This window comes from Talpa europaea (genome assembly GCF_964194135.1).
Source record: "Talpa europaea genome assembly, chromosome: 5".
In the NCBI taxonomy this organism is placed as follows: Eukaryota; Metazoa; Chordata; class Mammalia; order Eulipotyphla; family Talpidae; genus Talpa; species Talpa europaea.
Window position 1 is genome coordinate 69,057,072 of NC_140071.1, and position 15,124 is coordinate 69,072,195.

General features: G+C 34.4%; 1 protein-coding gene across 1 annotated transcript in view; it reads left to right on the forward strand.

The window, feature by feature from the left end:
* MAN2A1 (mannosidase alpha class 2A member 1) overlaps positions 1 to 15,124 on the forward strand; it is a gene marked incomplete at both ends in the record, with an annotated part of 192,386 nt that overhangs the window by 74,956 nt on the left and 102,306 nt on the right. The window contains 3 exons of the mRNA XM_084234307.1: positions 4,889 to 5,066; positions 10,175 to 10,377; positions 14,329 to 14,511. Coding sequence (XP_084090433.1) covers positions 4,889 to 5,066; positions 10,175 to 10,377; positions 14,329 to 14,511 — 564 coding nt within the window. The remainder of the gene's footprint in view (positions 1 to 4,888; positions 5,067 to 10,174; positions 10,378 to 14,328; positions 14,512 to 15,124) is intronic.

Consider the following 15,124-nt stretch of genomic DNA (forward strand, 5'->3'; position numbering starts at 1 on the left):
AAACACTTAGTGTTTTTTGAGGTTGAAGGTCAGATTGGGTCTCTTGTTTGTGTTCATTAAGAAAATATTCCACTCTGAGCTTCTTGCTGTGGCATACACAAAAATATCTTAGCACACCTAATCTTGATTCAACTTCTATCAAAATCTGACTTTCATTGTTTAGAAAAAATGTCCAAGATTTAGAGATCAGCCTGATTTCATGCTCTTGATTAGTGAGAATCAGAGGGGAATACCCAAAGTCTGCTTTCTAGGGTTAGACAAGTTAGGCAAAAGACAATAATCCAGTATATTATGTAGTAACAGGTAGAAAAGGGTATAGTGAAGAGGAGTGTGGTATGTGGAGGAGGGGGAATCCCTTTTTTGTTTGCCTGAGAAAACATCTGTCGTGGAGTTAGGTATTTATACTAACCCTCTCAGCAAAGTTGGTCAGAGGTAGGGAATTTCTTGAAAACTAGTCAAATGTTTCAATTCGGGAGTTCCTGTGCACTTGCAGGTGTTGTCAGATCCCTCTTTTTCTCTTTGGATGCTGCTAAGAATACTATTTAAGATGAGTTATTAAGGGAAAAAAGTTGGTTTTTTTTTCCTTGTCTCATTCTTTTGATATTTGTCTCCAAAAGAGCTCATTCAGTTCCATGATTCTGCAAGTGGACTGGTATCTGGGGGCAGATGAGTGAGTCTATGTAATATTTATGTAGATTTTTTTCAAAAGGTTCTTAATAATCTTGACTGGTTAATCTTTCTTGGTTAATTAACATTCAGATACCAGCTTCCTTTTAGTTTTCTGATGAATAAATTTAACTTGGGCATTCCAGCTTAGTGGAATTGACTTTTTAATACTGTAAAGGAAATGAGATTTAACTGTAGCTTAAAGAGGACATGTTTGCTACCTTCATTTCGGCAGATTTCCTTCACTATATAGATGCAGAAATACCATTCTTCACCAAGTTCGCTTTTGGTCTAGTACCATATATTTTAATGTGATAATGATTTGTATATGAGATGATACCATGTTTCAGAGATTTTTTTTCTCTTGGTTCTACGTAGTTTGACATTTCTCACCTGGTAGAATAAGTGAAGGACATATTACACTTGCACATCTTAAAATGTTTTTGTTAATTCATTTGTCATTAGTTCATCACGTACCTTGAGGATGGCACAGGTGGTCCCGTGGCTGTCCCAGAGTTGATGCTTTCTGAGCAGGAACTCGAGAGTTGCATAGATGCATATGTGGGAAAAGGGACTTCTTTACTATTTGTGATTTCTTTCTACTTACATTGTATTACTTGTAAGATGTGACATATCTTGTAGTAAACCTCAGGAAGCAATTAAATGATGTTTTTTACACTGGTTACCTGGGTGATAGAGTTGATATTCTCAGTCAAAGTTTATCTTATATCTGTTACTACATATTTGGGTTTTTTCCCCCTTATTTCTTTTGGTTTTATATATCTTCCTATGTGATTAATCTTGTATTTTTTTAATTTAACTAGTAATCAATTTTACATCTTTTGGTGACATCTGGAATATTTAAAACATACTACTAAATATTAAGTACTCTTCCAAATGCTAATCTCAGGAAACTAAATGTTGTATGTTGTGTGTTATATAAGAATAGTATGGTTATAGTTTGCTTATCAAACCATTGCATTTTTGCTAATAATAATTACAAAGCATTTTTAGAGACTATCATTAGACAAAGATACAAGATTCTAAAATCAGTGAAGTGTCTTCATAATTTCTAGAAAATACTCTTTTCCACCATTGATGTTTTTGAGTTCCTTTCATAAGTCTTCATAGTGTGAACTGGAGTTTGCTTCTGGATAACCCTTGAAAGAAAAATTGAAATTCTGGGTGAAGAGCATATTTGTCATTTATCACTAATGTATTAAACTTTGGCATTATAAATATTGAGAACTACTCTGTTTAATTTCATTTTTGTCAGTCCTTCTCTTAGGTAGTTTGTATTTCCTGACTTCCTGAAATGGTACCCCGGTAAAACATTTCGCAGAGGGTTTTCTGCATAATGCTAGAATATAGACTATAAAAGCTTACCTTTTATATGTTGTGTTTGGCTGACCTTTTGAGTCATGGCCTGGAGAGGTCCAAAGCAAAGTAAGTTTTAATTCTTTAGTTTTATCTGTTGATCAGTATTGATGCGGATCTTGAATGGTGACAGGACTCAGCATATTGATGGCAGGTGTGTGTTACTGATAGTTTCTTTCTGTAAAGAGCAGTAAGGTTTTAGATTCAGTTTTTTCAAAATACCTTTTTAATGTTTAATCAGTCGTATTTTAAATAAAAAAAAGAACTTTTGGCAGAAATATAAAAACCATATGATAATATCAATAGATGCTGAGAAAGCTTTCGACAAAGTGCAACACCCATTCATGATAAAAGCCCTTGAAATTCTTGGGATACAAGGAACATACCTCAACATCATAAAGGCCATCTATGACAAGCCAACAGCCAGTATCATTCTCAATGGTGAAAAGCTGAAAGCAATTCCATTAAGATCTGGAACAAGACAAGGATGTCCACTCTCACCACTGCTTTTCAATATAATACTGGAAGTCCTAGCCAGAGCAATAAGACAAGAGAAAGACATACAAGGAATCCAAATAGGAAAAGAAGTCAAACTATCACTATTTGCAGACGATATGATATTATACATAGAGAACCCCAAAAACTCCACAGAAAAACTAATTCAACTCATCAATCAGTTCAGTAAAGTGGCAGGATACAAAATCAACACGCAAAAGTCAGTAGCCTTCCTATACACAAACAATAAATCTGAAGAAGAAGAAATCAAAAAAACCATCCCTTTTGTTATTGAAACAAAAAAAATCAAATATTTGGGAATAAATCTAACAAAAGAGGTAAAGGACCTATACAAAGAAAACTATAGAAGAAGACACAAAGAAATGGAAAGACATCCCCTGCTCATGGATTGGAAGAATAAACATTATTAAAATGGCCATCCTTCCAAAAGCAATATACAGATTCAATGCTATTCCAATCAAAATTTCAATGTCATTCTTCAAAGAAATAGAACAATTATTGATGAAATTCATATGGAATCACAAAAAACCCCGAATAGCCAAAGCTCTCCTGAAAAAAAAAAAAAAGAAGGGAATGGAGGCATCACACTCCCAGACTTCAAACTATACTACAAAGCCATAATCATCAAAACTGCATGGTATTGGAACAAGAACAGACATACAGACCAATGGAATCGAATAGAAAATCCAGAAATAAACCCACAGATTTATGGTCAACTAATCTTTGGCAAAGGAGCAAAGAATATGCATTGGAGCAAAGAAAGTTTGTTCAATAAATGGTGCTGGGAAAACTGGGTCGCTACATGCAAAAGAATGAAGCTTGACCACTACCTCACACCATACACAAAAATCAACTCAAAATGGATTAAAGAACTAGACATAAGACCTGAAACCATAAAATATATAGAAGGAAATATAGGTGAAACACTACGTGATTTGCATATCAAAGACATCTTTACAGACACATCACCCAAAGCAGTGATAGTGAAGGCAAAGATAAACAACTGGGACTACATCAAATTAAAGAGCTTCTGCACAGCAAAAGAGACAATAACAAAAACAAAGAGAAACCCCACCAACTGGGAGAACATTTTTGCACCCAACACTAATGATAAAGGACTGATCACAAAAATCTGCAAAGAGCTGATGAGACTCAACAACAACAAAGAAAATAATCCTGTCAAAAAATGGGCAGAAGAGCTAAAAAGAAACTTCTCTGAAGAGGAAATGCGAATGGCCAACAGGCATATGACAAAATGTTCAACATCACTTGTCATCAGGGAAATGTAAATCAAAACTACCATGAGATACCATCTTACACCAGTGAGAATGGCACATATTAAAAAAACTAGCAACAACAAATGTTGGCGAGGGTGTGGAGAAAAAGGAACTCTTCTGCACTGTTGGTGGGAGTGCAAACTGGTCCAACCACTGTGGAAAGCTGTGTGGAGATTTCTGGACCTACTAAACATAGAGCTTCCATATGATCCAGCAATTCCACTCCTAGGTATTTACCCAAAGGACACAGAAACATCAATTCCAAAGAACACCTGCACCCCCATGTTTATAGCAGCACTGTTTACAATAGATAAGCTTTGGAAACAACCCAAATGTCCAAAAATAGATGACTGGATCAAGAAGATGTGGTACATATATACCATGGAATATAACTCAGCATTCAAAAAAGATAAACACATGCAATTTGCAGCAACATGGATGGCGCTGGAAGGGATCATGCTCAGCGAAATAAGCCAAAAAGAAAAAGAAAAATACCGGATGGTCTCACTCATAGCAGGAATCTAGAAAACTTAAATAAGGGACCAGGAAAATGAATAACTATAAGAAAGTGAAAATCAAAATCAACAAAAAACTATGAACCAGAGACACTTTTAGGGGGGCGGGGGTGGGAGGGGAGGGATTGGGGTCAGAATGGGGGGGCTGCAAATGTATGGGGATTATAACAATAAAATTTATTATCTAAAAAAAAAACTTTTGGCAAGGCAAACTCTACAGTTCATATGGATAAGAAATCCTTATTGTCTTCTTGAAGTAAATTATTTTAAAATATGGTCTATCTAGGATCTAGTCTCTGTGCTGGACTTTAAGAAGGCATTGATCCCCCCCCCCCCAATAATTGTATGTTAAAGATGGTATTTGACTGTTTCTCCAAGGATATTCATTAAAAGCTATAGGGTTTTCTGCCTGATAAGAATTTGTCAATCTTTTAATCATGAAAATTAGTATGGTAGTTTCAACAATTTGTCTTAAAAATCATACTAATCTGGAACGTAGGTAAAATGTTATTCATATCTCCCCTTTTTCTTTTGTAGGGCTGAGATGCTTCTAGACCAGTACCGAAAAAAGTCAAAACTTTTCCGTACTAAAGTTGTTTTGGCCCCACTTGGAGATGACTTCCGCTACTGTGAACGCACAGAATGGGATCATCAGTTCAAGAATTACCAGATGCTTTTTGATTATATGAATTCTCAACCTAGTCTTAATGTTAAGGTAATGAGAAATCATTTATATCTGATACTGTATTCATGGTTGAGCCTTCATTATTAAATGAGAAAAAAACACCATAGACTTAATTTCTTTGTCTGACATCCCACTATTTCTTAGGATATGTAGTCCTTATGTGAAAGTATAATTTATTAAGAGGAAATTATCTTATACTATAGTTACATTTTTAAAGTTGTCCCTTTCCTGCTACTCCTTGAGGGTTAAAGAAGTATTGTTTGGGCTTGGAAACGTGCTATTAAGTTGTGATACTCATTTTTCAGTGGTCCTGTTTTTCTATCAGAAAATTTATTGTTTATCTCTGACAATTGCATTTTTATGATTTAGTAGTAATTAGATTGTCAGATACAGATGAACACATAGAGAATTTTGCAAACATATGTATTATGTCTAGAGAATACACTAGCATATTTTTTTAAATGAGAAGACTTTTAATCATTTGCCTATGGTTCTTATTCTTTATTTGTCCCCTTATGGAAAACTTTAAGCAAACTTACTCTTATTTCTGCTATGTTCCACCTTCATCTTACCCCTCTTCCTGGGGTTATTTTGGAGCAAATCTCAGAAATAATACAGTTTTGTCTATAACAACTACAGTATGTATAGCTAAATGATAAAACCTCTGTTTAATAAAAATATAATAATGCCCTTGTTACATCTAAAAAATCAATAATTCAATAATATATCCCGATTAGCTGCAAATTTTCTTAATCTCATAAAAGCAGTGCTTAACAGGTGCTTAGTGTGTGTCAGGGTTCAAACAAGACCTTACATGAGAAAACTATCCAACATATTATTAGTCACCTTTATGACATTAGAAGATATATGAAAATACTCTAGAAAGCAAGTAATTTTACTTTGTAGGAAATTAGATAACTGATCCTGGAACACATTTTATGTAGTGAAAATTCAAGCCTATTAAGTAAATTTAAATAGTATTAGGTACATAAATAAACTTGAATATCATATTTATTCAAGATACTTGCAAGTGAATTTCTACCAGATTATGAATCTAAGCAATACAGTACCATGTTTAAATCATCTCTGTAATCTCCTCAAAGATGAATCTCATTCATGAACAGTTGATCAGAGGGGAGAATGTATGAAAGTGGTTCTCTTATTTCTAAATATGTTTTCCTGGGGAATAGTTTTAAGATTCATTAAAAGATTTATAGCCTGATTTTAAGAATTAGATCCTGTTTTTCATATTTTACCTATTTCCTTCTTTGCCCACTTGAGCAATTTCATAAGGTAATTAAAATACTAAAAGCGTTTATTCTGCTTTTGACAAAAAATTGGGTTGCTTCCAGTTTTTGTCTACTACAGTGGAAGGTGCTTTGAACATTTCATGCATGCTTTGGTGTCTGTGTGCATGTGTTTATGTGGGTGTAAAATGCGATTGGGTTTTTCAGGTACTTTGTATGCACATGTTCAACATTATTAAGTAGATATTGCTTAACAGTATTATGAGATAGATGCACCTGTTGTTGTGTTGTATGACAGTTTCAATTGCTCAGACTTTTCATTGTTTGAAATTTCTTTATTTTTATCCTTTATGATAAATGTGATGGTTTTATTTTGCATATCTCTGGTGAATAGTGAGGTTCAGCCTCTTTTCATAGGTTTATTTTCATTGGGGTATCCTCTTTTGTGAAATGCCCGTTTAAGTCTTTGGTATTTTGTTTTGTTTTGTTTTGTTTTTTATTAAATTGCACTGTCTGTCTTTTTTGTACCTATTTTATTTCTTTTATATATTTTGAATTGAATCTTTTTTTTCCAGATAAAAGTTATACAGGTGTGTCTCCTTCACTATGTAACTTGTTTTTTTCCTTTAATGCTATCTTATGATAAACAGAAATGCTTAATTTTAATTAAGTCTCCTATAACAACATTTTCCATAATGACTAGTACTAATTATATTTTATTGAGGAAATTTCGTTTACACTATTGTTGTGAAAATACATATCTTATGAAGCTATCCACTAGAAGCTTCATTGTTTTGCCTTCAACATTTAGGTCTATCATCTGTAATTTGGAATTGATTTTTGTGAATCATCTGAGAGTAGGGATCAAGATATTTATTTCAGCTATAGGATATGCAGCATAGTTTATTGAGATGATGTAGTTTGCCCATTGCAGCATAATCTTTATCCTGAGTGAGACTGCACTTGTGGGGTCTGTCTGGATTCTCTATTCAATTTTGTCTATTTGATTAATGTCATACTTTCTAACTTCTTATAGCTTTATCATGGATCTGAATGTTTGATAGTCTTCTGACTTGCATTTCTCAAGATTACATGTGAGATTCTTAGCCTGTATAGCCTTAAGATCTTTAACTTTCTGCCCTGCAAAAGGACAGATGAATGTATTAGAAGCTGTGGTATGTATACACACTAGAATACTACTCAGCTATAAGGAAAAGATAAAATCATGCCATTTGCAAGATAATAGAATTGAAAGGGATTATATTAAGCAATATGAATCTAAAGGAAAAAGACATGAATTTAAAAAAAATAAAAACAAAGAACAGACAAATCTAAATAGAAACAAACCCAACAAATCTGACTATAGAACTGAGCCTACAATGTGGGGGAGGTTAGGGATGGGGAGGAAATGGACTAAGGTGGAAGATTATGAGTCCTCTGGTGATGGTTGGGTTGTGGTAAGAGGTGTGAACTTTACACTGTAGGTCTCATCTACGGTGTTGTAAACCAGCATTACCTCAATTAAAAAAACTAAAATAAAAATAATAAAGTACTGCTCAAGTGAAAAAACAACAACACGATATTAATGGCAAATAATAAGCTAATATTATGACTAATATTATGAGTGTTACTACTCATTTATTCACATTACTATACAGACCATGGTACAGGAAATACTATTTGTCACATTCTGTAACAGAACATAACAGAAAGAGTAGATGATGTTTAGTGTGTGTACAACACGAGAACACTGGGGAATTCATATACAGGAAAATACATTAACTTTGGACCAATAAGTGAGCTTGGGAAGTATGCATAATTATAATGGCAAAATACTTAGTGATCTCATCTGTATAATGGATTTCTCTCAGATAACAAAAATCCCTTTCTGTTCAAAATTTGGTTATACATGGCAAGTACAGTTAACATTAACAAAGGAATGTACCTCTTAAAGATAATTAAGTTTTGGTATTAACCGAATGAAAATACTTCCTTCTTGGTAATTTTGAAGAGTAAACTTTATGTAAGTAGACTAGTGGACTTTTTCACAAACTTAATTGTCCCGACCCGCGGGATTCGGAGGCACGGGAAGAGAAGGGCTGAGGATTGAAATGAGGGGCTTGACAACTTGACGCTAGCGTTTGCTTCTTTATTTTTCCTTTATCCTTTTACTATATTTACATGTCTTTCCTTTATCCTGACTTTCTTACTTCCCTGGCCTTCTCTCTGCTCCTCTCGCAGTAACCCTTGCCGTATCTCCTTACAGTTTCCTCGCAGTCCTCTTTCACAGTCCCTTGAGGTTCCTTTCTTATACCCTCGTAGCTCCTCCCCCTGTACCTCCCAGTCTTATGTGCTTTAACAGGAAAAACCTGTGGTTCTCCAATAGGCGAAATGGTAAAGCGAACTCATGGCAAGCGAACTCATGGCAAGCATATGCAACATGGCACATATTCCGGACGGCTCCGGACACTTAATTCAAACCTGAAGGACTGAAAAATAATTCTCTATACATGATTTGTTTCAAAAAATTGTAATCACTCCCATTATAGATTAGTAAACTGAGGAACAAATAAATTAACTGTCCAAGACAGTTTCTTGTGAAACCAAGATAAGAGTAGATAATATAGTTGAAGTTTGTATTTCTCTACTCTAATGTAAACTTGAAGACTCAGTAATCTCTTTTGCTGTTACCAAAATTTATTATATCACAAATATATAATAAGTATTTGTCTTACTAAATCTCTTTTTTTCTAGTTGGAATTGTGCCTTTGCAGTGGAGAAATGATAGCTAAAACTTACACCATTGTTTGCCAGTCATATTTCAAAACATTTTACTGATAACCCTACTGGCTGCAACAGAGTGGCACAGAGGCACTGTATAATATGCTCAAGCAAATTAGGTAGAAGTAAATTCTAACACGTACCATCTGAATCCAGATTCCTGCACTTAGCAACTTTGCTATAGAGTATCTACTGTTTTTAATTATTCTTAATTATTTTTCTACTACAATGAATCAAAATAACTATCAGGTGTGTGTGTGGGGGGTGTTTGTCTATGTATGTAAAAGGAAGGAATCAACTAACTTAGCATCTTACTCTTAAAATGAAACGCATTCCCTGTAGAATTATGTGTTTATTTCTAACAACAGTGTCTTTGTATATGTTAACATGGTCTTGCATAATGTTTCTTTCTCCTTTGATTTGTAGAACAGTTTGGACTTATAAAAATGGGCTTATCTACTGGTAATTTTAATCTTTAGTCTGAAAGACCTTTTTGTTTCAACTGTCAACTTTGCAGTTTTTATCACTCTTTGTGTTTTACTCCTACTCATTGTTACTTCTTAAATAGAAAGTCAATTTTTTAATGATTTGCAGAATTTTTTCCTAAGTCCTTGTAAGAGTTCAAATAGAGCAGTGTTGGGTGGGGCAGGGCAGGGCATACAGCAGGTATACATGGTACATTCATATACTTAATAACGATACTAAAACTTTTCTTCCAGACTTGTGGGAACATTTTGCTCAAATGTCTTTCATTTTTGCTCATTCCCCCAACTTTTATTTATTTCTGCACTGTTCCATGCCCTTACCCTTGCACACTTTAAAATTATGGAGATTTGTATGACTTTTTCTGTCCTTACATTTGTAGATCTAAATGGCTCTTCTTCTAACTACTTAGGTGTATACATTTTCTCTCTCAAAAAAAAAAAAAATTCTCTCAAACTTCATGCAGGTAAAAGAAAGAGTCACTGAGTATTTTCTCCTGATTTTGAAATTTATAAAATCTAAGCTGTGTTTGTCTTAACTTGAAATCACATCTTAAATGTTTATTCATGACTTTTCCTTACAGTGTAAGGTAATTTTAATTGTACCTTTTATTTATTTTTTTAACAGATACAATTTGGGACTTTGTCCGACTATTTTGATGCAGTGGATAAAGAAGATGCAGCCAGTAGAGAGAATAGCCAATTGCTGTTCCCTGTTCTAAGTGGAGATTTTTTCACTTATGCGGACCGTGATGATCACTACTGGAGTGGTTACTTTACATCCAGGCCCTTTTACAAACGATTGGATAGGATATTGGAATCCCATTTAAGGTATATTTACCTTTAGATACCTACACTTATTAATTCACTTCTTTTATGTTAGCATAGTCTTTTCAGTACAGTTTTGCATAATATGTGACATTTATGCAGTGTTAGGATGTGTTTAATGTAATTGTGAAATTTTAATGCAATCAGAGAGATGCCTCCTCAGCATAATTGAATTATTACGAGTGTTTTTTTTTTCTGGAAGTTGAAGCAGTTAATTAGATGTTCTGGGAATTGTAGTCTATGTTTTATACTTTTTATATTAATTATCTGTACTGTTTTCATGCCATGATACTGTTCAGTGATATTGTTATGTGTGGCTGCAAGTTAGTGTCCTGCAGGCTGAATATTTGTAACAGGGACAAGGGTCAAAATATCAAATGTATCTCAATGGTCAAAGTTCATACTCTAAAATGGATGTATTTTATGTGTTAGCAGACTTCAGAGACTCCATCTCCATTCTCATTTATTTGAAATGCATTTCTATAGGTATGATTTTCTGCTTAGGAGAACAAAATTTGAAGAAGATAAGAACTGATAGAGGCAGAGCAATTGGTTGAAAAGGAAACTGACATGGAGAAGACAGAAAAATCAATAGAAAGCAAAAACACTAAATGAGCTCTATTTAGTAGAATTTTTAGTTACCTAAGTCTAGTGTCTTGTTGCAGTGATAGAGATATTTTATTCCTGTTTCTGTAGTGTTTAATAGGTAGCTACTAGCTACATATTGGCATACCATGTAGCCGTGGCGCATTTGAAAGGTGGCTAGTGTGACCGAGGAATTACTCTTCATTTTATTTCAGTTAATTTACTGTAGATAGTCACATGTGACTTGTGATTATCACCTCAAGAGTACGGGTCTGAGTGAATTTGATAGGTTTTTAGTAAGGTCCCCTGGATTCCTGAGACTTTTTCTAGGTGTGTGTAGCCCAGGAGAGTAACTCATTTTCATGATGAATTCATTTAATGAATTCATGATGACTAATTTGCATATTAGTCTCAGTCTTAAAAAGTTATAGCTACCTGTTTGTAAAGAGTTGCAGAAACTGAGTACATTTTGGAAACCCTTTTATAAAAATGATGAAGGGTTCTACTTTATTATATAGTGTGTTATTTCAGTAGCTTAAGTTTGGGCTGCTTTTTTTAAATATTCGCAAATATTAAAAATACGAATATGTTGTATTTTATGTATATAATATGTTGTATTATAATATGTATATATGTTGTATTATATGTATATAATAAGTATATAATAAATTAATATAATAAATATCATACTTAGAGTATTTACATGTTATGCAGTATTGTACATTCTTACCTAAATGAATATTTATTAGTTATCTATTATGTTATTCTAAACTATGATAAAAGCAGAGCAACTACTAAATATCAAAGAGATTCTTTGGATCACTGTGTGATTTTTAAGTATCAAGTATTTTTTTAGTTGTAAGGAATTACTAATGTTGGTTCAACTTAGTTGATTGAACATATTTAAGGTGAACTAGTTATTGCTGGTTATATATTTAGAAAAAAATGCTCTATTAAGATAAAACAACAGAAAGTCATACAGTAACTATAAATGTCAAAATATTAATTTATTTGAAAATGAGTTTATTATCTGGTAATAGTTATCTTTCTTTCATCTTCATGACTTATTTGTAAAAAATGTAGATAAAATGGGCCTCCCCGGTGGCGCAGAGGTTGAACGCTGGGTTGCGAAGCTGCCCACAGCCTCTGCAGTACCGGTTCGATCCCCGGCTCCTCCCCGGCCACCGGAGGAGGGTCCCACATGGCGCGCAGACCTCTCCTGCCGCCCGCTGCTCCCCTCAGCAGTGTACTTCGGTCCTTCTGCCTGCTCTGTCCCTGCTCTGGCGCTGGTGAAATTTCTCACCCTCTCGTGCTTCTGACTGTACCCAGTGCTTGTATAAATAAATAAATAAATAATAGATAAATCTATCTTTTAAAAAAATGGAAGAAAAAGAAAGATAAAATAGAAAAATTTCATGAAGAAATTTTTTTTATAATCAACTGTTTTACTGTATATATACTCTTTTCAAAATCAGAAATTTTTGATATGGATATAAATGAACACACAAACACCCCTTTCCTTAATTTAAATTTGTTGATTCCCATGCCATGAAATTTGGAAATGTTAGAATTTAAAAGTGGAGGTCATTTAGTGTATTTTCATTATTTCAACAATTTAAAAGAGTTCATTTTTTTTAACGGAAAAAAGTATCTTGAACCTCTCCTTTTCCTGAATCTTGATACATTTCTGTTTGCCTTGATTCTCTCCACCATCTGTAGATGTTTGGTATAAAGAACTTTGTTACATTTTTTAACCCGTCAAGCAGTATCTTTTTTAATTTTCTTTTAAAATATTTATTTTTGTGGAGAAGAACTGGGGTGTAGGCCAGAGATGCAGGGGGTGAGAGGATTCACCAGAGACAGAGTAGGGAGCAGAACAGGCAGATTTACTGAAATGCACGGTGACAGGGAACAGTGGGCAAGACAGGAGAGGTCAGCTGCTCCATGTGATTAGTTCCCTGGCCAGGGATCAAACTTGGGCCATTGTACTCAGGCCATTGTGGTGATAGTGTGATAGCACTTGAGACTTAACCCCTGGGCCCCCAAGGAGTCCTTAGTATCTCTCCTTTTTTTTTTTTTTTTTTTAAAGATTATTTATTTATACAAGCACTGGGTACAGTCAGAAGTGCAGGAGGGTGAGAGAATTCACCAGAGCCAGAGCGGGGAACAGAACAGGCAGACCAACGAAATACACTACTGAGGGGAGCAACAGGACGGCAGGAGAGGTCTGTGTGCCACTGCCCTCACTGGTGGCCGGGGATAGGACTGGCGTTGCAGAGGCTGCGGGCATCTTTGCAGCCCAGCGCTGAACTGCTGCGCCACCAAGGGAGGCCTCCCCAGTATCTCCTTTTAAAGTACTTATTAGAAATCTATCTTGAATTATATCCTGTCATTAAAAAAAAAGATGAAAATCTAAACCCCCATATTCTTGCTTGGAAACTAGTCTCACACTAAACTATTCTTTACTTTAAAATAAATGAGGGGGTCTTCCCGGTGGCGCAGCAGTTGAGCACTGGGTTGCAAGGCTGCCCACAGCCTCTGCATCACCGGTTCAATCCCTGGCCACCCGGTGAGGGTCCCACATGTCGTGCAGACCTCTCCTGCCGCTCACTGCTTCCCTCGGCAGTGTACTTCGGTCCTTCTGCCTGTTCTGCTCCCTGCTCTGGTTCTGGTGAATTATCGCCCTCCCGCGCTTCTAACTGTACCCAGTGCCTGTATAAATAAATAAATCTTTAAAAAAATAATAAAATAAATGAGAACCCCAATTTATATTATCATTCTTCAGTTTATATTATTGAATTCTCTGTTGTATTTTATTATTTCACATTTAGACTAACTTGTCACTGAAACATCATTTTACTTCTATTCTCTCCTCTTGTGACCATTCTTTCTCCATCTGTCTTTCTAATCTGTACTTGTGAGTAAGTGAGTTCTGATCATGTTCATGGTATATATGATGCTCTCAAGGAGAAAAATAAACAAAAATATCTAGTACTAATGGCTGTGTTAAGATAATTTTTTCAATATGCTATATATAAAAAAACCTATTTTGCTGCTAATGGTACTGGCTTCTTTGTAGGAAACCAGTAAAGTAAGGAATCTATGTAACAGCATAGTTGAGAATTAAGATTTATTAGGTGGATACTTTGATAGTTGAGAATTAATATTTATTAGGTGGATTCTTTGGATACTTGGATACTTTTTTTTTTTTTTTTTGGAAATGTTTATCATCAATATCCTTCTCAAATACTGTTTGCACCAAAATTGTGGATTTAAAATTATTTTAAATGTATCATTTCCACATATTTTAGATAGTAAACTAAGACACTTGCTTTGATATAAAAATTAATGGCTGTTTCATGCAATTAGGGCTGCTGAAATTCTTTACTACTTCGCCCTGAAACAAGCTCAGAAATATGACATAGATATATTTCTTTCGTCATCTCATTACACGGCACTGACAGAAGCCAGAAGGAATTTGGGACTGTTTCAACATCATGATGCTATCACAGGAACTGCAAAAGATTGGGTCGTGGTGGATTATGGAATCAGGTAATATAATTATTGAAAGGTGATCTTAAAACTGAATAAACTGAATCTTTAAATATTTTGAGTCATGAGCATATAACTTTTGATGAAGTTGTTTATTAATGTATCTTCAGACCACATTAATAATGCTGTAAAAAAGCAACACCAATTTCAAAACATTTTTGAAGAAATTTTCATAAAATCTAGCTTTCCTAACTTTTTATTGCAGTACATTTCTGCGAAGAGGTTAGTAAAAGTTATTGTAAAATTGATGTCACTTTTTCCCTAAGTACAGTGTAAGGATTTGGAATCATATAAATCGTAATCATAATTCAGGAAAATAAAGTGTCCCACCTTATTGTATAGCAGTTTGATTTATTTCATGTTCATTTGTTTCTGGATAGCTTGGGGCACTGATAACAAACAGTAACCTAGAAGCATCACCAGAAAATACAATGAACCCAGAAACTTTGACATATATGGCTTGAATGTTGATATCAAAGCCATCTTTAACTCTTTGAAGATCTATCATATGAATGAGGGAATAAAAGCCTAGTTCTTTTCATATTACAAAATTAGAAACAATACACACTTTGCTTCAGAGTAGCAGAGGACTTTGCAAACAGAACTTCCTTAA